The 24,669-nt window shown below is 46.8% G+C and overlaps 1 protein-coding gene and 1 long non-coding RNA gene across 4 annotated transcripts in view; one reads left to right on the top strand and one right to left on the bottom strand.

Annotated features, from left to right (window-relative positions):
- Nucleotides 1-937: 937 nt before the first annotated feature.
- On the bottom strand, nt 938-24,389 carry LOC309638606. The gene is made up of 5 exons (XR_014251216.1): nt 10,341-24,389; nt 9,083-9,491; nt 8,145-8,253; nt 2,918-7,687; nt 938-2,597 (listed from the first exon to the last, which is right to left on the bottom strand). It is a non-coding gene; the product is annotated as an uncharacterized lncRNA (long non-coding RNA).
- Nucleotides 9,843-24,669, top strand: part of GMDS (GDP-mannose 4,6-dehydratase) — a 484,495-nt gene continuing 469,668 nt past the window's right edge. For 2 of the 3 annotated variants that reach the window (XM_082414754.1, XM_082414753.1), the window contains exon 1: nt 9,854-10,100. In XM_082414754.1, the coding sequence (XP_082270880.1) occupies nt 9,999-10,100 (102 nt within the window). In that variant the 5' untranslated portion in view covers nt 9,854-9,998. Of the gene's footprint in view, nt 10,101-24,669 lie in introns of all 3 variants that reach the window. The other variant, XM_082414755.1, reaches the window with a different exon arrangement.

Genomic DNA, 24,669 nt, shown 5'->3' with positions numbered 1-24,669 from the left:
ACTTACTCACTGGATTAGGAACTGATGGCAGCTTCATATCATGGGCGACCAGGTAGCCATTCCAGGGGTCAAACGTCCTTCGTCCCTCACCCTTTATCCTTTCTCTTAAGAAACCACATGTTTTTGTGAGCCAGGGCCACTCTAGCAAACCCCTTTTCTCTGACACCGACTAAGGGTTCTGGTCACCGTGTCCAACGTGTGGAGGGCGTCCCCATACCACCAGGCAACTCTCAGACACCGGCTAACCTTGGCATGAATCAAAAAGAAAAGTGCTTGAGCTATGTGACCAAAAAACTATAAAGCTTTAAAGTCCTAAATTAACGGGTGGAAAACAATTCTATAAAAACATAAATTTTTTTTAATGTTTATTTATTTATTTGGTTGTGTCGGGTCTTAGTTGCGGCAGGTGGGCTCCTCAGTTGTGGCTTGCGGGCTCCTTAGTTGTGGCATGCAAACTCTTAGTTGTGGCATGCATGTGGGATCTAGTTCCCGTACCAGGGATCAAGACGGGGCCCCCTGCATTGGGAGTGTGGAGTTTTAACCACTGCGCCACCAGGGAAGTCCCATAAATATTTTATATTAACCTGTACATTTATTGTTATTCCCCCCTAAAAATCCCAGTGGAAAGAATTTGACAAGATGATTCTGATATTTTTCAAGAAGAGAAAAATACAGAAGTAGAAAATAAATTCTGAAAAAGAAAACATAAAAAGGAAAATGATACAACAAATATGTTTTTAATAAAGATATTATATTAAAAGAGTTTGCTATTGAAAAAGGAATAGATAATTAAATCAATTGAAACAAATGAGATTCTAGTATGATTCATATGTAAACTGTAATTAAAGATACAAAGAAGACAAGTAATCAGTAGATGGCTTTGAGATAATGGCTATCATTTGAGAAAAAAACATATTTTATTACATTTTACATACAAATACAGAAAAAATAGGTAACAGTTCTACAATCTTGCTGTGGGGAATATCATTCTAAGTAAGTACTAGAAAGAAAGGGAAATGAAAAGCACTTAAAGGGAGTAATATTTGTAACATATAAAATAACAGTGTTACTATCCATCATGTTGGATACATACTGGATACATACAATAGATAAAAAGCTTCAGCAAATGTGTAAGAAGACAAACACTCCGACAGAAAAGGGTCAAAATGCATGACACAGTGGTTTAGAGAAAAATAAATTAAAATGGTAAAATAACCATTTGAAGAGATGGTCAACTTCACTAATAATCAAAAACATGTAAATTAAAACAAGACACCACTTATACCATCAGATTTTGAAGAATTCTAGTTTGAATACACAGTTTGGTGAATGGGCTGGACAATCAGGTACTTTTAAGCACTGTTAGTGGAAATGTAAACAATGATTACCTTTGTGGAAGGCAGTGTGGACCCTCTGGTCCGGTACGTGGCATGTGGTAGGCATGTGATAATTATCTGTTGACTTAATGCAAGATTATTTTTGTGAATGGAAAGAGCATGGACTTTGCTATCAGAGTTGAATTTTATTCCTGGCCCCGCCATTTATTTACTAAGTAAACTTTAAGCAATTTACTTCTTCACGCTCCAACTTCCTTTTCTAGAAAATGGAGCTACTTCCTTTTAGAATTGTGACAAATAATGAAACAACGTATGCAGGGTTTCATCTTATGGCTGTCAAGTTTATGTGCTGGAAAAATGGAAGACACTATTCTCTCCCAAAGATTTCCCTGGCTACCCAAGAGAATTCCATATCCTCAGAAAAGTTTACCCAGCCTCCTTTCACACTCTCCTTCCTGGTCATCCAAGCACCTCGCTGTTTAAATCCAGCCATCCTAAATCTGCCCTTTGACTCTTCTCTTTCACGCTGCCAAGAGTTCTTTCAAATCTTCCAATTAAGGATGATTTTCCACTAACACATCAGCCTTTTAATAGACTCACCAACATTGCCTTTTGTGGGTTGAATTGTGTCTCCCCAAAAGATATGTTCAAGTCCTAACCCCTGCCTCCTGGGAATGTCACCTTATTTGGAAATAAGGTCTTTGCAGATGTAATCAAGTTAAGACAAGGTCAAGATGGAGTAAAGTGGGCCCTAACCCAATGTGACTCGGTGTCCTCATAAAAAGAGGAAATTCGGATGCAGGTGCACGCTGGGAGAGCGCAACATGATGATGGAGGCCGAGGGTGGAGGGAGGCGCCTCCAAGCCAAGGGATCCCAAGGATGGCTGGTAACCGCCACGAGCCAGGAAGAGGCAAGGAAGTAGCCTCTCCTAGAGCTCTCAGAGGGAACACAGGCCTGCTGACACCTTTGTCCCAGACTTCCAGGCTCCAGAACTGTGAGAGATTAAATTCCTTCTACTGAGCCTGTGGTACTTTGGTGAGACAGCCCCACGAGACTAACACACTGCCCCCAAAAGGTCATTTGACTCCGATTTTTGGCCTAGTAATAATCTGTGGATCAGATGCAGGTGGCACCAGGTTTTGATAATTCTGGATAAATCCGCTAAAATATAATCTTGGTTTTCCAACATGAAGCCAGGCTTAGAAAAGGGGAGAATATTTAAGGATGAGACGGGTTAAAAAAAAAAATTCTGGGCTTCCCTGGTGGCGCAGTGGTTGAGAGTCTGCCTGCCAATGCAGGGGACACGGGTTCGAGCCCTGGTCTGGGAAGATCCCACATGCCGCAGAGCAACTGGGCCCGTGAGCCACAACTGCTGAGCCTGCGCGTCTGGAGCCTGTGCTCCGCAACGGGAGAGGCCGCGATGGTGAGAGGCCCGCGCACCGCGATGAAGAGTGGCCCCCGCTTGCCGCAGCTGGGGAGAGCCCTCGCACGGAAACGGAGACCCAACACAGCCATAAATAAATAAATAAATAAAATAAATAAACCCAAAGTTAAAAAAAAAAAAAAATTCTAAGGAAACAAAGCAACAGGCTAGTTCTCTCAGGCTGCCTGGCCTCAGGAAAGACGGTTTCAGGGGTAGATTCCCGACCAGGGAGCCCCAAAGCCCCACATTTCCCTGGCAGCGTGCCAGAGGGTGGTATGTTCTTAGTGTCCGTTCAGGTGCTTCTGGGGCTGCCAGGTTCTTTTCTGCGATGCTGCCTAGTGGGGAGGACGTCTCCCACGGGGGGCCGGGACACGACAGCAGGACAACTTCACCATCACGTCTCATGGCACAGGGTCGCATCCCAGGTACGTGTCAGTCTTGCCCTGACAAGGGGAACGGAATTATCATGATGCGTTCAGACTAACCGACACTCACACGGCTGCTGCTTTCCTTGAACACTTGCTACAGGTCTTCGTGTTGGGACTCAAGCCTCAGGGTCTGTCTGCTGCCAGTCGTGGTGCGGCACCGCCACTGCCTCTGATTAGGCCCCAGCTCTCTGTGCTGCTCCCTGGCAGCTGAAGCTCCTGTCCCCACCATCCTCACTGCCCTTCAGTGAGGCTCCTGCAGGGGCAGCTTGCTTTCTCGGGGCTTTACTGTTAGCTTTAAGCACTTGGGATGAATTACGGCAGAGCTGCACCTGAGGATTATCTGGTAGCTCCACCCACCGTCACACCAAAAGTGAATCTTCTTATGAATGATTAGGACACAATCAAGGACAGAGCCCAGGTACACTTCAGCCCTCCTTCTGTGACCGACCAGGGTTCTTGGCCTTCCCCAATCAATAGAAATTGACTAGAGGCCAGACAAGAAATTCAGGCAAGGCTTTAGTGCGGCCCCTGCTACAGCAGAGGGGAGCCAGAACAAGTAAGGGATGCCTTCGCTCACTCCTGGAGGGCAGGCGAGCTGGTTCCGTATATGGGGAGGGTAGGGGTGTGTCCAGGGGTTTGGCTTAGGTGGTGTGCCCACCCCTTTGGTGCTGTTGAGTGCAGGGGGCGTGTGCAGTACCCTGTTTTTGCTTCAGCTCTTCACAAGTGGCAGCTGGGTTTTTTTGGTCTTTTTGTAGCATTTTGTCCGTAATCTGCCCCCACTGCGCGTGCGTGCAGTGATTTTTAGTCCCATGTAGTTTCGTTGTATTTTGTTGCTCCAGGAGACGTCTGTCCAGGTGCAAGCTCTGCAGCCCTGCAGCAAAGGGGCCCAGGTCCCAGCCTACCCCATTTCTAGTCCTAGAGAAGATTCCTTAAGGCGTGCCTCCCAGAGGTCAAAGGAAGCTCTCTCAGGTGGGAAAGAAGGGGCCATTAAAAAAATTCATTAGCATCAAAATTCTTACCATGTCTCCCAGCAGGTCTAGCAAATTCTCTAATGCATAGGCTTTGTGGTGCGTGCCTTTATAATCCTAATGTTCCTCTGTTACCTACACACATTGGGCCCCTAGCCCAGACCTTCCTGGGCACACAGGTATTGGAGAGAAGACTGGAAGCCAAAGTGGACTCAGCCTGGAGAAACTGGAAATTTATGACAGCATCCTGAATATGTTCAACATGTTAGTACAGAAGGGTAAAGTTTTCTGGAATTAGAATTCTTACAATTAAAAATGACACCTATATCTTAACCTTGAGGCAATTTTGACATATTATAAGGGTCAGAGTAGTAGCCAGGAACTGGAAGGTTTCCCTAGGCGGTCAAGGGTGTTTTATTACCTCATCTAATTTAAAGAATGATGTATTACCCCTACTCTAGTGTTTTGCGTTATGGGAGATTCACTTTTTATTGGTCACAGCTTTAGGAAATATCACAAAGGGGGATTGAGCACGTATGTGTCCCAAAGTCCAGAGAGGAGAATGCTGAAAATCAGAGCCAAGGGTCACTTAAAGCTTCACATGCTTTCCCCCTGAGTCTGATGCCAGTAACGGAAAAACAGCGTTGTGTGCCTTGAGTGGAGATTCTAATGAGACGGTACAGCAGTGACCCCGAGGCTCTTCTCCCTGGGATTTTTGTGAATTAAGAAACTAAGATTACCAGAGGGGAAAACTTTCCCAGTGGAGCTCTTCTAGCTTGAAAACTATTAGTCCAACTAAAAACTGAAATTTTAAAAACAAAGGAGGTAGGGGCAAGATGACATCAGGCACACATGCTCCACTAGAGATAGAGTGTGTATAACAGGGCCCAGAAAGCATCCTTCTAATACACGTTTGCCTGAAGACAGAGAGCTATCTGATGGGAAATTGTATGAGTGAGGATGTGAGAAGTACATGTCTTCGATTGTTTTGGATACATTTTCCCTTTTCTAAAATCATGGTCTAAAAAACTTGCCATATTGTGATTTCATTTGTCAAGTGGGAAACCCAAAGTGGAGGTGACGGATTTCAGGAAGTCCTCACAAACCTTCCAATTCTGTTTCTAAAACTCTGCTGCTTCTGCCACAAATCCTAAGACAGGAGACTCACACAAGTTAATTTTATTGTGAAGAGAAACACAGTGGAAGACAGAGGTCTGAGTTGTCTCATCTCCAGTGGAGTTGGAGCTGATAAGATTTTACTTAAAAATTCGCTACTTCTATCCTGCTTTATTTACTGGAAAACTGGTATAAATCCTGAAATAGAGGGAAAATAAAAAGGAAATGGTCTCTTCTTTCCCCCTGGATGTTTTCCCTGCTACAGCCCTTCTCTCTCAATTACACACACACACACACACACACACACACACACACACACACACACACATAACCATTTTGTTGGCCTTTCAATGGAAGTTAAGGGTACCTGTCTAGAGTTTCTGTCTCGTCTGTACTGCTGTGTCCATCAGAGTTTAAAGTGGGACACAGAAACCACCGAAGGCAATTCACGTAGAAAGGGATTTAGGGCAAGATATTCTGTTAACAAACTCTGCGAGAAAACAATTTGGAAGTTTAAAACAAAACAAACAAACAAAAAACCTCAACTAAACATGCAATTACTATATGGCCCAGCAATTACACTCTTGGGCTAAGCAAAAACTATAGTCACACAAAAACCTGTACATGAATGTTCATAGCAGCTTTATCTGTAGCAGCCCCAGACTAGAAGCAGCCCAAATATCCTTCAATGGGTGAATGGCTGCACAAACCTGGGGCATCCACACCATGGATTGCTACTCAACAATAAAAAGGGATGGGCTGCTGATACACACGGCTGGGATGGACCCCCAGGAAACTTCGGCTCAGTGAAAAAAGCCAGTTCCCAAAGACTGCAAGCTGTATGAGTCCATTTATAATACTTTTTGAAGTGACAAAACTTGAGAAGTAAAGGGCAGATTAGTGGTTTCCAGGGATGAGAGATGGGGCTGTGAAAGGGCAGCAGGAGGCATCCTTGTGTTGCCAGATATTCTGTATTTTGATCTTGGTGGTAGATAAACGAACCTATACATGTGATAAAATGGCATAAAGCTAAACACACGTATGTACAAATGAGTACAGGTAAAACTGGGGAAATCTGCATAATAGCAGCAAATTGTATCAATGTCAATATCTTGCTTGTGATGTTGCACTGTAGTTTTTGAGCATGTGACCGTGGGGGAAATTGGTTAAAGGGTACATGGCATGTCACTGCATTATTTCTTACAAATACATTTTAATCTACAATGATTTCAATAAAAACCGTGGTTTAGGAAAAAAAAAAAAAAACTTTGTAAGGAGTGGAGGAAGAGAAGCTAGAAGGTTATCACTGGGCTGCTGATGTCAAGGGCACACCCCCAGAACTCCAAGCCAGAATTTAGGAAGCTGCTGCCGCCACCACCCTGACCGGCTCCGGTACTCATGCAACTTGTGACAGACCTAAACTTGGAACTTAGCTGCCGAAAACTTTTCTACTATGTGACCAGCAGGAGAAAGATGGTGCCTGTTTCCCTTCCACCTGTCACAGTCTGACTGGTGGAACTCAATTTCCAAAACTCTGGATGCAACATAACCTGGGAAATGTGGGCTTTAGCACTTCAGTTTTTCCAAATAGAATATGGAATGGAGTTGGAAGAGCCAATCATGATTTTTACCATAACCAGCTACTAGCTATGTGACCTTGGCAACAGCTTTTTACAAATTGCAATCACCATTCTTAGATGACATGTTATAAGGTTCTGGACACAATTCCAATGTGTTTTGGGGAGGGTTTCCCATACCACCAAGGAGTAACCCTCCGACATCAGCTGGGTGTGTCCTAACAACGCAACTCAATTTTTTTTTTTGGCCAGGGATTGACCCCACGGCCCCTGCAGTGGAAGCGTGGTGTCTTAACCACTGGACCACCAGGGAAGTCCCAGCGTAATTCAATTCTGACACGTGTTACCCGGAGGTAGCTGCCTCTAAGCCAAGGAGAGAGGCTGCAGAAGGAACCAACCCTGCTAACACCTGATCTTGGACTTCCAGCCTCCAGAACTGTGAGGAAACAAAATTCTGTTGTTTAAGCTCTCAATCTGTGGCAGCCTCAGCAAACCAATATACTGCTCTACCACTGTTCTCGGGCCCTCTCCAGATTCTGGGACAGCAAGACCATAGAAATGAGTGTCGCTCCCACAAGATTCCTAGGCGAGCAAAGCTTTTTATTGGAAGGAGAGCTGGTGCACCAGAGAGAAGGTAGGAAAGAATGCCAGCTCCCCGAGGACTTTCAGGGAAGGAGTTTTAAAGGCCACGTGAAGGAGGGGATGCAGGAGCCTGATGAGCTTGTGCCCAGGTCTCCGATTCGCTGGCGTCAAGGTGAAGTTTCGAGCATCATCAACCACCTGGTTTCAATAGGTCTGGGGTCCACATGCTTGTCGTCAGCAGTTTTCGTCTGCTTCCTGCAAAAACAACTTAGGAATGTGTGTCAGGCCTTTATCTATATCTTTCAGGGAACTGGCAGTTTGGTGGTTCTGCTAGGTGGTAGTTTTACAGTCCTACTTTTGTTCTTTGGAAACTATGTACATTCATCAGTGGAACAGAGATAATCTTCTACTCCTGTGGGTCTCTGGTTATTGTCTCAGAAGGCCAAGCCTTTAGGTGCTTTGTTTTACTGGGCCTGTCAAGCCCACTAACTCAAGGCCATTCCCCGGTCCTTTTCCAAAACGGCTGTACTCCTGTCTTCCTGTCTCATCACCTTTCTTCAGAGAATTTTTCTAGAGAAATATCCTTCTTTTTAAACCTCCCACTGTATCTCTGAGCTACCATTTCCCTCAATATTCTGTAATTATTTTATTTGCAGGCCCTAAAATATAATTGATTTTCTTCCCACGGGTCTTCCACTGTCATGTTTCTTACCAGGACAGGCCAGCAGTGTGGTCGGAGGTCTCGGCTGCCAGATGAACTTGGCACGTCCTCCCTAAGGATCCATTTTTTCAGCAATTTGGGGGAATGTTAAATAATTTATCTGCAAATTAATTCAAAGCATATTTATATTAAAACAAACATAAGTTTTTAATAGAATCTAGTAGATTTCAAAGACATTTCTTGGTTATAGCGAGTTCCCCTAGTGAGACGGTTTCCTCTCCTTTGCCTCAGGGCCTCTCTGTTCACCAGTGATGCAGCCCTCTGCTGGGGCTAGTAACAGACCTTCCTTTAGTCATTCTCTGAATGGAACGTACAGGGGAGAGGCAAGTGAATCCAGAGACGAGTCTATCCATAAAGCTAAGGCATATTGCTGACATGCTTAGGGGACAGAGAGATTTTTAATGAAATCCTGAGCTTTTCTATTTTGGGATTTGAAGGCTGTAAGGGTCTTCCCCCCACCCCCGCCCCCGCCCCCATTTTTTGTACGGGCCCTGCCGGCGTGCGGGATCCTAGTTCCCCGACCAGGGATCGAACCCGCCCCCCGCCTGCAGTGGAACCGCGGAGTCTTGACCACTGGACCACCAGGGAAGTCCCGAGTCTGTAAGGGTCTTGCAGGTTAGGTTGGGCACCTCCTAGTCACTCAGTTTGTGATTTCAAGCGCTCGTCTGTGCTGATCCGTTGCGGAGAGGAATATGTACAGGGCAGAGAAGCAGAGCAGTGGGGACAAGGAAGTTCCTCTCTCCTCCCTGGTTCCGGCCAATGCTTAGGTACACACACCTGCTACCCTGCCAGCGTCTGAGTCAGCTCCTCTCCTCTCCCTGCCCTACGTGCAGCTGCCACACGGAAGCCAAATTCGACAGACGTCAAGCTAGGACGCCACCTTGCATCTGAATTACTCTTTGAAATTCGGCATGTCCAGGTTTACTGACCTGTGCAGTCTTTTCAACATTTCCTTCTGCTGCACATGGGTGGGACCAGAGACTTTCGTCTTGCTCTGCCAGTCCTCTGACTACAGCATTTTGAATCGAGTTACTTGGAATCTCGTGCCTGGTTCCAAGCCTCAGAAAAACGCGAGAAGAGTCAGAAAGCAGGTTAGGCGTGAGGCCGGTCATTTCCCCTATCCGTGACCCCATTCAGGGGCCTTGTGACGCTAGTGCCCTTCAGGAAACAGAGAACCAGACTCCTCAAAGGGCATTGCAGCAGGTTTCCAGGAATTACTTATCAAAGCCGATGACCCAGGGTCCGTGACCCCTAGATTCGGATGGGATTCAGGGCTTTCTCCTAAGGGAAAGGTCTGCCCTTACTTCTTCCCAGCATCCTCGGATAGTGTGACGATTCCTGGGAGATTCGGGAGGGTGGAGGGGAAGACGTGCAGCGTGAGATGGTGAAGTCAGGCCGCCGACGGCCCGCCCCGTCCACTGCCAGCCCTTGCAAGGAGCATGCCTGGCGCAAAGACTTGGCATCTCAGCCTCTCCTGAGGATCTGGACAAGCCCGCGCAGGCCCGCCCGACGCCCCGCCCTTCACGCGCAGGCGCCGCCTACAAGCCCCGCCCCACCCGGCTCGCGCGCCGCCGGCAGTGGGCGGGGCCTGCTCTGGTTGTGAGGCCGCCGGCGGGGAGGGCGGGGCCTGCCGCCGGCGCGGCGGTGCGTCGCGCGGTGATGCGGCTGACGCTGCGCCCGCCAGGCCGCAGGCCGGCCGCCCCGCCCACGGCCCGCCCCGCCGGCCTCCCAGGCGGCCCTGTCAGAGTGCGGCGGCGGGTGGCGCGGGGCTGGTCCTTGCAGCCGGCGAGGAGGCTCGCGCGGCACACCCCCGTCGGTCGGCGCCTCTCTTCAGCGCGCGCGGACATGGCCCAGGCAGCGGCGGGCTGCCCAAGCGCCCGCGGCTCCGGGGACGGCGAGACGGGCAAGCCCAGGAAGGTGGCGCTCATCACGGGCATCACGGGCCAGGTGAGCGGGGGCGGGGGCCGCGGGCACGTGTGCTCTCGGGGCGTCGCGGGGGGGCGGCCGCGGGGGCGCCGGGGCCGCGGGCCGCGGGAAGGCCGGTGCCCGCGCGCGGGGGCTCCCTTGCTGCCCGGTCCCTTCGCCCGGGTCCCAGGTCGCGGAGGAAGTAAGAGGGAGCGGTGCTGTGCAGTCACAGACCAGGAAATGTTTTCCTGTTTTGTGTTTTCTTACACGTTAAAAGCCCACCTCGCAGGAACTTCCGAGACCGCGGCCGCACCTGGACGTGGGGCAGGCTGGTCCGGGCTCGGGCCGGGTCCCCTCCCTGCCCGAGACCCTCAGGAGTGTCCGGAGCCCGGCCCGCGAGCGGCGGGCGGCGCCGGGGCCGGGCCTCTCGGGTCCCCCCGGGCGGTGGCGGTGCCGTCACCCGGTGCTCAGGAAGTGATGGGGTGAATAAAGGTGATAATCCTAATGCGCACGCAGGCTGTGCTTATTACGCGCAGTCACTTGGCTGATAGGACCTCATTTAGTTTTCCCAGCTGCTCTTTGAGGCGGTGCTTTTATGATCTCCTCTGCACAGATGGGGAAACCGAGGCCCGCGGTCAAAGCGCTAGGAAGTGTCCAGTTGGGATTCACACTGCTCTCAGACTCTGTGGCAGGAGAAAAGAGGTTAGAAACTGTCTAGACGTACAGTCAAAGGGCGTTAAACAGCTGTAACTGCTGGATACCTGATTACTTCCTAGTTACTCATGCATCGTGCTGTGTTTAAGGTAATTACAGTAAACGCGGGTTTGAAAACTGGTGGGAGGGGTGGGTGGGAGGGACAGAGACCTGAGGCTGAGTAAGAGACCCTCAAATTCAGTCAAGTGCCTGCATACTTTCAATATTACGGAGAAATTAGTTAAGCTGTTCGTGTAACTCTGTTGGTGTGGCTTATGCCTACTGAAGTGCCAGCGGCGTGAATCCATGCAGGTTAGAAGGGAAACCTTATTTAGGGCCGGGAGTGCAGTGGTCGGGTTGGTGCTGAGTGGCCTCTTCCAGGCTGTCTTCCTAAGCTACTCCCTGGCCAGACAGTTTTGGCTCCCCACTTCATTTCCACCTTAAAACCCCTGCTTGAGGGTCAGGCTCCTTCTAACCTCTGCACCAGTATCTCCCACTTCCCTACAACCCCACCCTGTGCATTGTCCCCTCACTTGCTGGGTGTTGTGCTGGCTTCTGCAGCCCCTGGCACAGTGCTGAACTCTGGTTGCCACGTAAATCCCTGCTGGTGGAGTTTACTGCTCTGCTTCGCATTTATCTCCCAGCACAGCGGCTCCCGCCGTGGGTATCGAGGGTCTCGGAGTGCTGTGAGGTTAATGCAAAGGGTCTGGAGAGCCATACCTGCCGTCCAGTTTCTTAGTCGTGTTGGGTGAGAGCTTGTTGAGCTACTCACTCCGCTGAACATTTTATATATTCCTATGTAAGAGGCAAGTACAGTTTTTGTCCCCATTTTACACCTGGCTTAGTAAGTAAGGTTAAGTATGTTCCCTGAGGGCGCACACCTCCTGAGTGTCAGGGCTGAGATCTGAACCCAAGAGTTGCTCTAAGCCATTTCGTTATACTGCCTCTGTGGTAAGCCACCCACATTAAGTTACAGCTGTGTGTGTGTGTGCGTGCGTGTGTGCGTGTGTGTTTGTGTGTGTGAGAGAGAGAGAGAGAGGGAGAGAGAGGGAGAGAGGCAGGGGGAGTAGGGGAGAGAGAGGGATTGTTTTACTCCTAGAAGAGGTCTCAGATTCAAGGTGAGGTTGAAACCGCTGCTCTGGCCCTTAGGGCTGTCGTGGCCTTTGCGCTGAGATGGGCTCTTGCATGGGTTGTCCCTGCTGGCCCTTGAGAATACGTGCAGGTAGCCAGGGTGCCTGTGTGCTGTGCATCTCTAGTGCTCACTGTCAGCGGTCACTCCAGCTTTCTTGCTCCTGTCTCTTCCTGACAGTAGTTGTGAATCATTTCACAACTACTGTGAAATGTGCTCTGCATTGCTGGTGCAGGGCCCTCCGCCAGCCATCCCCAGGGCTCACCTCATGGTCTAATTGTGCTTGCTGTTTGCTACACCCGGGGAAATGTTCTTGCTGGTCCCTGAATATTGCTGCCTTGTACCTCCGTGGGGTCATTATTTTGCGCCTGAATGCCCTCACAAGTCTTACTCCTTTTAACTCAGCTAAGAGCCTCAGCCAAATGCAACCATTCCAGGCTTTGTATTTTCAATTCTCTGTATTTACAGATGTGCAATCCATGTTGGCTACGTAGGTAGTTTACATAGCTTAGTTCTTTGGTTTGTTAACTCCTTTAGGGTAGAAACCTTCTTTTGAGCTTACTACCTCCCATGTGGCTTCACCTAGTGGGCTTCCAAAGTGTTGACTTACTCTTCCCATGAACAGAACTTGTCTCTACTGTGTGTCTGCAGGGTGCAAGGCTTGCGTTGAGGCTGCTGGGAGCAAGAGCCTACGTAAGCTGTACTCTTCTGCCCTCCAGGATCTCACAGTTTTTGAGGGACTTAATGCACATGTCAAAATCCGTATTTTACAAATATGTTAGGGGCCACATGCCTGGTTCATCCAACCTCACTGAATGCTGGCAGTAGCAAGGACTGTGTTTGGGGAGAACAGCGTGTACAGGAGTGCAGAGAGGGGAGAGTTTGGGGGGCCATGAGGACCAAACACAGTAATAATGAGAGGAAAGAGAATTTATTACATTTTGTACCCCTAGCTTATTTCCAAAAAGATTCTGAGGTGGCTTCAATAAAAAAACACAGCGTTGGACCATCCTAAGAAGAATGAAAAAAATAGGAGTCTGCAGTGAAGGCTGTAGAAAGATGGAGGTAGTGTCCCCAGCACTGAGGACGGCTGCCAGGTGGGCATGAAATTCAGCTTTGAGCTTCCTGACCGTCGAGACAGAGTGGGTGGGCACGTGGAGCTTTGTTAGTACTAAACTCTCAGGGGGACACAGAACAATGTGACGCACAGTGAGCTCGACTGAGTCATCTCCTCAGGACGCTCTTGTTACCCCGACGGACTGTGGGAGCACATTTTTCGGTAGGTGGAGACTTTAGAGAACTGAATGGTCAGCGTTTGTGGATTTTTCCCTTTCTGATATCTGTTACATCAAGCTCGTCTCTGCCAGGAGCGTAGGCAAGTTGGAACTGTAGATTACCTTGTCAGGTGTCCTTGGTACGAAATTAATATTGGTGCTTTAAATATGGAAGAACTGACACGTTGAAGTCCTCCACACCTGCAAGTAGCCTAGGTTTTCCTTAGGAAGCGCTTTAGCTGTGGGCAGACATCTAAGCAAGCACCAAGTCCAGAGTTCTGCACCGTGACACATGGAAGGCAAAGCGTTTATCTTTAAATGGTTGGCAAGTTAGTCCTGGTCAAGAGGAGTTAACTTGTCTGCTGTTGGAAGACAACGCATTTTTACCAAGTCTTGCGTAGAGGAAAGAGATGGACCCTTTGAGCTGTCAGGCAGATTATTTGAGCTATAATATTTTGTTTCAGAATTTTATTTTTATGGCCTTATTTTTTATTTTCACTAATTTAATTATTTTCTTTTGAGCATGTTCTAGCTGCCATCAGACAACCATAGCCTTTAAAGAGAGCATGTTTAAGACAGATACCCGGATTCCCTAGACTCAGGTGGCTCTCACAGGCTTTATCGTCTTCATTTAAGAATTAATTTAAGATGCTGAAAAATGGTAATTGAGAATTGGCAGGAAGTACCATTCTTTCCACAGTTTTCCTTAACCCTTTTAAATAATGCTTCAGTGGGATCATAATAGATGACGGGGATATTACATCTTCTGGTTTTACTTTCTAATCCATATTTGGTGTCCTGCAAATTTCTGCATTCCAGTATCGGCATCAGAATCATCACTTGTGTAGATGGAGATTTAGTGAAATGTGATGAAGTCTATTAAAATAAGCCTATTTGATTGGTAATGGCTACATGGAATCACGGAGCCGAAGCTGTGTCCAGTTCAAGGGAGAGGCCCATGATAGATTAGTGATGTCTGCCTGGGAGAGGGATGGGAGTGATGGCACAGTGCTATGTCTTTACAGGATTGTGACTCCTTGGGTTTAGGAAAAAAGTGTCTTAATCACTTATCCCCTATATCTAGCATAGCTGGTAAAGGTTAGGTACTCAAAATACTTCATAATTAAGTCTTTACTTACTGATGTTTATTATCTTGCAGAAAACTTGCCTGAAAGTTGTAGAAGTCTGTAGAAATGAGAACAGAATGCAGTTGTTGGTTGGGTAGAAGCAAGGCATTTCAGGGTACTGTCAGGGAATTGGACAGTATATACCCAACATAGTTGCAATTTAGGAGATAAAATGATTGGTTGTAACTTCAGATTTAAAGGATTTAGAAAATACCCATTTCAGGGAAAAAAAGTAACGTATCCAGTTTTGTATGATAGATTTCCTACCGTTTTTGTACTCATGTTAACCATTGAATTAAAAAAAAGTATCCCGTTGGCGTGCGCGTTGAGATCTTAGTACTGGAGTTAAATAACCATCATTGTGTGGAGGAGGAAGGGAGACTGAGAAGGTGTGATTTCCCAGGTCACACAGCCGGTTAGCACTGGAGCTAGGACTGATCAACATTGTCCTTCACTGGCAACAGCAAAGGGGCTGCTTTGAGCCAGAAAAATTGGGGTAAAGGAGTCTATGGTAGTGAAATGTGTAGCATGGTGTTCTGTAAAGTTGAATAATAATAAATTACACCTGAAAAGCAATCAAATCTATTTCAGTATTTAAGGAAAAGGTGACTTTATGTTAACTTTTATAACATTTAACATCTTATTTTGACAAAATATTTGCAGTTTGAAAAGATTGAGAGGCAATTAAATAGGAGTCTTTAGTATTTAACTTACAAAGGAAAATTAATAAAATACAGGGACTAGAGAAGGGGGTTCACGTTAGGCCATTCCTTAGAGAACTCGGACACTCGCTTCATTGGAGGCGTATGCTGTCCCGAGCTAGAGTTGCCTCCGGAGCCTGCAGACTTCTGAGCACGGCCTGTCTCCCCGTTGCGCGCAAAAGCCCAGTGCTTCTGTCTCCATGTGGGGCTTCGGGACTCCAGGGCTGAAGTCGAGGGGAGTTTTATTAGTTACCACCTGACCGCTGAGATGAACTAGAAGAGCTGCTAATTGTCCTTGTGATCTTGAACGGCTTTCTTTGAGGTGTGGAGTTCTCAACTTGCCTGTCCTTTGAAGCAGCCTTTCCTCAACTTTTGTTAGAGGTTTCCACTAAACTGGAATTATTTGGCTATGATTCCATGTAAAGAATCAGGCTTAAGGAGTGAGGCAAAATGTTTGCCTTTAACCAGGATTCTGGACACTTGGTAGATAATTATTTGGGGGGAGGGCACAGAAAAAATTCACTGACATTGATAGAATGATTGCTGCGTGCCAGGCAGCGTGCCCAGCATTTTATATAAATTATCTCGTTTAACTGCGGGTGGTAGGTATTTTCACTGTCCTCCCTATACTGAGCAAGGAAACTGAGATTTGGAGAACTTCAGACTTGCCGGAGAACCTCCTGCACTAGTCTTTTCTCAGGACCTTCTCTCCTGTGTCAAGTCGGACTAGCTCTGTTGGCCAGATTGTTGGCAAACTGCACAAGTTCACTGCTCTTGAGAAGCAGGTTGTTTTTAAAGGCTGCTTTTTGATTAGTGCTTTACCATGCTGGTTAGGTGATATTAACATCACTGTGTTAATAGGAGTGTGTCGTAGGAGAAGTCTGGGGTGAGGGTGGGGAAGGGGGGCAGAGGGCTGCTCTCTGAAGCCTGCTGAAGACCCCTGGTGGCTCCTTTCCCCAGCGTTCTTCCCAGTTCTCTGAGGGTTTTACGGTAAGGAATGGACATGGGGGAGCAGAGTGGCTTCCCTGCCCGCAGACCTCCCGGTGGAGGGTCAGGAGCCAGCAGCCACTTCGTGGGCCCTCAGAAGCGGGCCGGGGCTGCAGCTTGGGTGGGGGCGGTCTGGTTGGAGCCTGTGGCTGCAGAGCTTGCCCGCGGCCCAGTGTGCACAGGGACAGCAAGGTCTCCGGGTGGTGGAGAGAGGCGGGCGGGGGCCCCGGGGGCCCTTCTCCACCTGCATGTGGACCGGAGTTACAGCTCCGGGATCACTTGCTGTGCTTCTTTCCTCTCTGCAGAGTGGGGTTCGTCCTTGCTGTCGAGGCCCAGATTCCTGAGGAGACTAAGAAGTCTCCTGTTCTAGACTCTTGTACCCCGTCATGTAAGCTGGAAAATCTTTTGGCCTGCAAAGTGCTCTTAACGGATACTTTGCACTTGCCTTTTCTCCGGGTGGTAGTTTAGTCTGAAGAGATGCTTCCTTGACTTGAGAGGAGCCTCCTCTCTTCTCTCCTCCAGGAAGCCTTGCATTCGGGCTGAGAGCGGTTCTCTATTTCATATCCCCCAAATTTCCAGTAGCAATTTGGTGGGGTTTTTTTTGTTTTTGTTTTTTGCTTAATTAATCTTTTCTCTTGGAGGCAATTACATTTGGGGGCAGATCATCCTGTACTTAGTAATAGAAGTACTAGTGCTCATGATTAATTCGGTCGATGGATGTTTGAGTGCCAACGATGTGTCAGGCACTGGGGATACGACAGTGAACAGAACAGACAAAAATGAGCCTCCTGTGACACTCACGTTCTGGGTGGTGACGATGGCGGTGATGGTGGGTGGATGACAGTAATTAAGGTGTGCTGAGCATTCACTCTGTGCCAGGCACCGCTTAGCGGGCTTTACACCTGTTTCCTTTCTGGAGCAAGGGAGCCCTCCTCTGAGGCAGTTTTCTTGTCACCCCTGAGGAACGAAGAGGTTAAACAGATTGCCCAAAGGTCACTCCCGTCCTTGTTTGCAAAGACAGAGGTGAAACATAAATCCCAGTAATTTTATTTTCTATCAAGTTTATAACTAGAATTAACAAATTCTAAGGAGAGGTAAATAGATTGTGTGTCAAATTTGAAAAATAAAGCATATTCAAGAGTTTTTTTTCTTTGTTTTTGCAATTGTGGAAAGATATGGATTATAGTAGTAAAATAAGCCTGTATTAATCACTACGTTATATGCCCCTCATTTTATTTTCTTTGCTGTCATTTAGGTCATACCGTTAATTAATTCGTTGATGACTTATCTTGTGAACTCCCTGGATGCTGGGACTCTGTGTTGGGACAAGTGGAAGAAGAGTTGGATTTCTTGGCCAGCGTGGGTTTGAGTTACTGCTTAGCTACTTAGGAGCTGCATTGATTTGGGCAGGGTATTTACCTTTGCTGCCAGGTTGGAAGAGTTATTCCTACGGAATAGAAAAGAAGTCTGGCATGGAATAGGGCGTTTGCCCCATGACTAGAATGGACCTCTCTTCACAGTGCTAACTAGATAAGTGAGAGTACTCCAATATGGGGAAAGGACATTGAATGTGGAAGGCACCAAAGTCAGCCTCGCTCCGTGGGGGTAATCTGTTGCCTAGGACGGAAAGTTCCCTGGGATTTGGAATCAGCCACAGGCTATAAACAGATTTGAAGTCTGGTGTGTCTTACAGCGCAAAGCAGATCTGGGGGCCGGGCTTACCTTCCGTGTGAGAGGATTGTGGGCCGTGGACTGGACTCTAATCCTCCTTACGGTGATTTGTGGTCCCGGAGGAAAGGTTTGGCATAACTGGGAATGAGAAAGACATCTTCAGTCCTGTCCTGCTTTGGTCAAAGACTGTTACGCGGTGAAACGTTTTTCCTTATGTCTTAACATTACACATAATTAATCGATTAACTGAGGAAAGAGCGTGGACCTGAGAATCAGAGGCTGGGTTTTAACACCAATTAATTGTATAGCCTTAATTTTTTCTTAATCCATAATACGAAGGGATCACCTGGCGATCTCTAAAGTCTGTTCGGAGTGGAGCGTGCTATAACTTTAGGATTGAACACTAATTATAGTTTATTGTGTGCAAAAAAGTCTTGTATTTAAGCAGTGCAGTCATTTAATATCAGTTTCAAAGCTAAGGCCAATAGGAGAATTAAAAAAAAATAAAACCAGTGACTGTTAACTGTAGTGAATTTATAATTAAGTGTGTAAACTGGGAAGAAATTCACATATGAGTTGTATTTTGCTAGAATTTGTAAGGTTAAAGTGGAAATTCTGAGCTGTCTGCCCTGGTAGGTTTTACCAAATGAAGTGTTTTTTTGGTGAGGAAAGATTTAAAATTCCTGTTATTTATTTTTTGGATTGAAATATTAAAAAATATAAGAATCTGTATTTTGAGCTTAGTGTTTAATAGTGGAGGATCTATTCGTTCAGTAAATATCTGCTGAGATTTATTCTGTGTTGAGTTAGGTGCTAGGCATATAGCCACCAGCAAGATAGATATGATATTGTTCTCAAGGAACTGATAGTCTAGGGGGGACAAGTAATTTGACAGGTAATTTTACAGCATGTTAATTGCTATGATAATAATAAACAAGTCACTGAATCACGAGGAGATCTTCCCTTAAATAAAAATGATCCATAGTATGATTAATTCAACAGATGTATTGAGCATCACTTAGCTTGGAAGTTTCTGGTTATGAATGCCATGGTATTAAAAGGGTTAGTTGTGAGGCCTTTTTGTAGGAAGCTGAGCTGCTGAAGGATCTCCTGTATGCTCCTTTTTTCTTCTTTTTGATGTAGAAATCTTCATAGTCTAGTATTTTGTGAAGGATCTTCCTATTTTCATTATCACTTTTCTATCTCAAAAGCTGTATTTCCAGCCTTTCACATTTATTCCATTTGGAGACCTTGCCAATTATTTGATCAGATATATTTATGTATGCACCGGGGAATCATAGACCAAGTGACGAAGCATTTATGAACTGTCATTGTGTGATGACATAACCTAGGGGGCAGGTCAAATTTTTCTTCTTGGCTGATCAAATTTGAGTTTAACAGAATACTCCCAACATAGTTCCTAATGGTGAGTTAGTGTCAGCCAGACAATGGATATTTGTTTTAGGGTTTGATAACTAATTTTTGAGCCAGTATTATAGACAGAGACATAAGAGGTTAAAATCAGATAATTTTGTTTTGTACTAGAATATTAGGTGTATGATTATTTGAACCAGCATATACTTTTAAATGTTTTGTTCCCTGTAGTATCCCCAGCGTGTAAAGTGCAGAGTGTAAGACATGGTACAGGACCCGGAGTAGGTAGGGAAGGAAGCAGACGTGTGGGTGCCGAGGTGAGGGTGTGCCTGTGTCCGTCAGTGTAAGGAGGAGTGGCTTTGCAGATGGTAGCAGGGAAAGGAGGGCGGTGGGGACTAGTGCAGTTGGGAGGGCTCCGTGGGCTGGCCTCAGAGGATGGTCAGATTGGGAGAGGGGGGCGGCGAGGGACTGAGCTCCCTGGAGAGGGCGGCGTGTGGATGGAGTATGGCAAATAGTATATTGAAAGTCCAGACGTGCAGGTCCCGGGAGGCCTGGAAGAGCAGGTTGAGGGGTGTGGGTTTGATTAAATAAGCAGAGGCATGAGTGGAGCTCCGCCTCGGGTGAGTCTGCAACCTGGACCCAAATCCTGCTTTCAAAAACGTCCTTCCGGGAGTTACTTAATAATCTTGAACCCTAATTCCCTTTTCTTTAAAATGCAGTTAATTATACCCACATCACTAGGTGATGTGCAGATCAGATAGGATGATCTTAATAATGCCTAGTGTAGTGCCTGACACACACCGCTTATGAAATTCTGGTGCTTATATTTATCACGTATAATACATGACGTATGTGTGGTACGTTCCCAGCATGGGGGAGAGTGAGAGGAGAGGGCAGCATGGTGTAGACGCACAGAGTGAATTTGAGTAGGAGAGCCAGGAAGACCTGCTAGATTATAAGGATGTAGATGCAAACGACGTTGCTTGTGGAGAAGGAAAGAGAATCAAAGGGACAACGGGACTCTGTGATTAGTTAGGTACGGGGGCGGGTGGTGAGGAAGGGGAGAGTTGGAGATCTCGAGGTTGTTTTGTTTTTGGAGGCTGGCTGGCTGGTATCACCATGGCCAGAAATGCTGTCCCTGGGAAGGAACAGCAGTGCTCTGGGGAAGAGAGTGAATTCAGTTCTGTTTCTCTTGAGTGTGAGGTGAGAGCATGACGTTCAAGTTCTAATAACCTGTAAGCCATTTAAAATGCCAGCTTGGAACGCAGGTGAGAGATCCCGACCACACAGTGACCCGTCCTGGCCTGGACGCAGCTGTGGATGGGGAAGCCCTTTATTCTGCTCTGCTTGCCTGTCACCTGGAATGTGCTGTGGTACCTGCCTCCTGGTATTAAAACTAACATTTTCCCCTTTAGTTTCATGATTGAAGTTAACCAGATTACTTCAGTTATACTTCAATTCTCCCCCCTTTCTTTCTCTCTTTATATTTATTATCTTAGATTTTTATGAGTTTTGATGTTATTGCAAGAATATATTCTAGCAACGTGAATATTTTGTTAAGCAGAGTCTGATTTTTGCACTCAAGGAATGCTTTTTTCTACGTAAGTCAAGCCTCAGGATTCTGCTCAACAAGATCAAAGGGCTTTTGGGATGAAGCAGTGTGGTTTACGATCCCACACTGCTGATGTGTGACTTTGCTTCACTGTGATATTAGCCATAATATCTTACATTTGTATATTAATTTGTAGTTCTCAAAGCATGTAAAAAGCATTTCCGTTGTTCTGCATGGTATTCTGGGATGCAGGCAGGGCAGGGATTGCTTCCCTTTAGAGGTGACCAACACCCAGAGTGATAAAGTGACCTGAGCCTCGGCGCTGGCGACTGTCAGCACAGTGATGCCGAGCTTTCGTTCCTTCTTCCGGATCTCACAGTCTGCTAGGGTTACTTTAATTTAGCTTCCTTCTGCATTCCCTCACCAGTGTTTTACTCCAGGCTGGTGTTTTTCTTTACTGTTGCATAAACAGACTATGATGGGCAGAGTAATGCTCCCACCCCACCCCAGGGTGTCCATGTCCTCGTCCCTGGAACCTGTGAATGTGTTACCTCTCGTGGCAAAAGGGACTTTGCAGATGTGGTTAAAATCAGGATCTTGAGATGAGAGATGATCCTGGCTTATCTGTGGGGTCTGGCATCGTGGGGGTCCTTCAGTGGGGAGGAGGGAGACAGAGGTGTCAGAAAAGACGGCCTTGTGAGGAAGGTTCAGCCGGCCAGGGCTGGCTTTGCAGACAGGAGAAGGGGCCCGAGCCAAGCGGCCCGGGCGGTTTCCCCAAGCTGGGAGAGGCCGCGGGATCCTCCCTGGAGCCTCCAGAAAGCAACGGAGGCCGGCTGACAAGGCAGACTTCAGACTTCCGACCTGCTGAATTGTGAGGTAGTGAATGGGGGCTGTTTTAAGCCACTGTGGTTTATGGTCATTTGTTACATTTATGGAAATTTGTTACAGTAGCAAAGAGAGACTGGTAGGCAGATGATATGCTTGTTCCCACTTGGCAGTTACTGGGAATTCTCTCTTGCTTTGTCCTGTTCACATGTATTTGTCTTCAGATTCTAGCTTCCTTCACATTCCAGCCCTCATTCATTTCCTTCATCTTGGAATTCTTTGCACATTTTAAGTTATCCCACAAATATTTTTGCATGCCTTCTGCTGGTAAGCAAGATATTCCTTCCTTTGGTATTATGCAGAACACCCGTTGTCCCTGTTTTCAAGGAACCTCATCTAATGAGGAGCATTAATGGATCATTTCAACAAATATTTATTTAGCACTGAGCTCTGTGGTAGGCACTTTAATAGCCACTGGAATTTATGCCAGTTTGTTCCTAATAAAAAAGCTGTTCTATCATCACCATCATTATTGTTATATAAATACAGAGTTCTCTTGTTTTAATTGTTTGTTTGCTTATTTTTTAGATTCCACATGTAAGTGAAAACAGCAGAGACAGACTCACAGATACAGAGAACAGATTAGTGGTGATCAGAGGGGAGAGGGGTGGGGAGAGAGGTGGGGGGAGGGGCAGAATAGGTGAAGGAGGTTAAGAGGTACAAACTACTAGGTATAAAATTAATAAGTTACAAGGATGTAATGTACAGCACAGGGAATATAGCCAGTACGTTATAATAACTTTGTCTGGAGTATAATCTGTAAAAATATCAAATTACTATGTTGGACACCTGAGACTAATATAATATTGCAAGTCAACACCAAAAATACCAAAAAAATAAAAACTCCACAGACTCCTCCTTTGCTGGCTTTGAGGAAGCAAGTGGCCTTGTTGGCAGGGAGCTGTGGATGACACCTAGGAACTAGGGTGGTCTCTGGGTGACAGCCAGCAGGAAGGCAAGGCCTTTGGTCCTAGAGCCACCGTGATTGAATTCTGTCGACAAACGGGGTGAACCCTTAGATCCACTCAGGCTTTGGATGAGACTTGACACCTGGCTTGTAACCTAGAGATGACCTGGCTAAGCACGCCAGGCTCCAGATCCATAGAAAATGCGTGCTAGTCAGCGTGGGGAGATTGAAGCTGCCGAGTTTGTGGTAACAGGGTTCTGCAGCAGTGGGTGACGGATCTGAGCCCTGACCTTGCACAGCACGTGCAGAAACGGCTCAGAGAGTGTCCAAGCCGCTTGAGCAGTGTAAATGCATGCTGCGGTCATCCACACGAGAGTGCACATGAGCAGGACAGTCAGTGGGGCTGTTGTGATTCGATTCACGTGGTGTAAGTGCCTTTCACAGTGAGAAGTGCTGAGCAGCAGTGTTGCGGTTTGATGTTTGGGAAGTCCGCTGGGAATGAGGAGGAGATGCTCTTGCCGGGCCCTGTTTTGGGTCGAGGGGGATGAGCGAGGAGGAGTCCTGAATATCAGCAGGTCCCAGATTTCACAGACTGTTAAAAGCTTGAGAATGGTATACGGTGGCCAAGTTTTTATCTTTAAAGGAAGAACCTTCAGAATAGCAAATTCCTACCTGCTACCAGTACCACTAAAATGTGACAAGGATGTGTTGTCAGAATAAAGAGCAGTCACCAGATTGCACACTCTTGGCTGTGTGACCTACATATGTTCATTTTTCTCATTTTGTAAAGGAACGGGTTACAAATGTGTCATGGATTGGCCTTGGTCTATTGACTGCATTTGGGCCACCATTGAAAATTGTTTTATTAAAAATAAGTTATTCACTTGTCTGATTCTCAGGACTCAAATATAAGTCTTCTGGCCTGCGGTGACCATGTTTTCTGGACCCCAGGGTAAGATACATCCCGTGACTGTATGCCCCAGAGCGGGCTGAACACTGGAAACCAGGGCCGTTGGAAGGAGTGTGGAGTTGCTGTCTATAGAATACTGTGCCCACCAAATACTGAGCACCATGAAAGGTGCCTGGTGAGCATTAGTGAGCTGGTGGTTTGAGATTTCATTTTTTGCCATGTTCTTTGGTGCTCTGGGCAGACTCCCACCTCCCAGAGAAGACCAGCAGCAGCCGGTAGAGCCTGGATCCCAGTTCATCCTGACAGCTCTGGTCCTGGGGCTGTCCTTTGAGTGTGCTTGGAAGGAATATGCAAATTACTGCTGTGTTGTTTCAAGTTTAACTCGGGAACCTGAAACTGAAATCAAGTTTGGGGAGCTTCTGAGTGGTTTTGACCTGGTTTTGTGAGGTTGGTCAACCCCCCGGATATGTGGGCGGTGGGTATTAAGTGAATTTCTCAAGGGTGAATAGGAAGATTTTTGGGGGGGGGTGTTTTTGAGGAGAGGTGATAAAGATAATGGATTTTTCAGAGAGTTTTGCTTTTCTGTATTTAAATATAAACCTTGGAAAGGAGACATAGAAGTTAGAACAAATACTGAACTGTTTCTATTGTTGTTGGTTTTTTTTTCTTTCAGCTGTTCTGTGGGCTGTAGTGGTTTTTCATTTCACCCCCTCGTCCATTTTGCTATTTTGACTAATTTAGGAAGTTTTGAATTATTTCAGCTTATACAGTATTTTCTTTCCATTGAGTTGTCTTTTAATCTTTACTAATGTTTGAGCATATAGATTTTAAGCTATTTAAGCATAACCAAAAGTTTATACTATTGCCAGACTGTTATCATGGGAATTTTGGGTTTAATTCCTAAAAACAAGGGTGTGTTTTAGAAGGAATTGTTTCGTGGAGACAAGGCCATTGATTGGGAGCCCAGCTGGAGGTCTTAGAAGACCCTCTGTGTGGGGCACTGCGCTTAGTAGAGGCTTAGGGTCGGGTCCAGGAAACCTGACATTCCTGCTGGGCTTTTTGAACCACACAGGTCACTTCTCCTGTATGGGCTGATTTTCTTCTCTTTAAATATGCTTTCCGGAACAGGGGTGAATACGCGTATGGAGTGAAGATTTGGACGTCTCCCCTCGCTTTCCTAGCTTGGAGTTTCCAGCTGGTATAATGGAAACTGGACTTGAGGAGGATGTTGACCACTGTGGATGACGTCCACCGTCGCTTGGGCTTGGGAAGGACTTGGGGAATTCGCCACTTGCCAGGCTCTTCAGAGGAGGCGCCAGGTGGCCTGGGCCCCGAGTTGGGGAGCAGAGGGGCTCGTGGGCTGGTGCCTGGCTTTCCCTGTAGGACGGATGGCGTGGGCAC

Source organism: Balaenoptera physalus, assembly GCF_965194825.1.
Source record: "Balaenoptera physalus genome assembly, chromosome: 11".
Classification (NCBI taxonomy): Eukaryota; Metazoa; Chordata; class Mammalia; order Artiodactyla; family Balaenopteridae; genus Balaenoptera; species Balaenoptera physalus.
The sequence above is the reverse complement of the archived record's forward strand: the minus strand, read 5'-3'. Positions and strand labels throughout refer to the sequence as shown.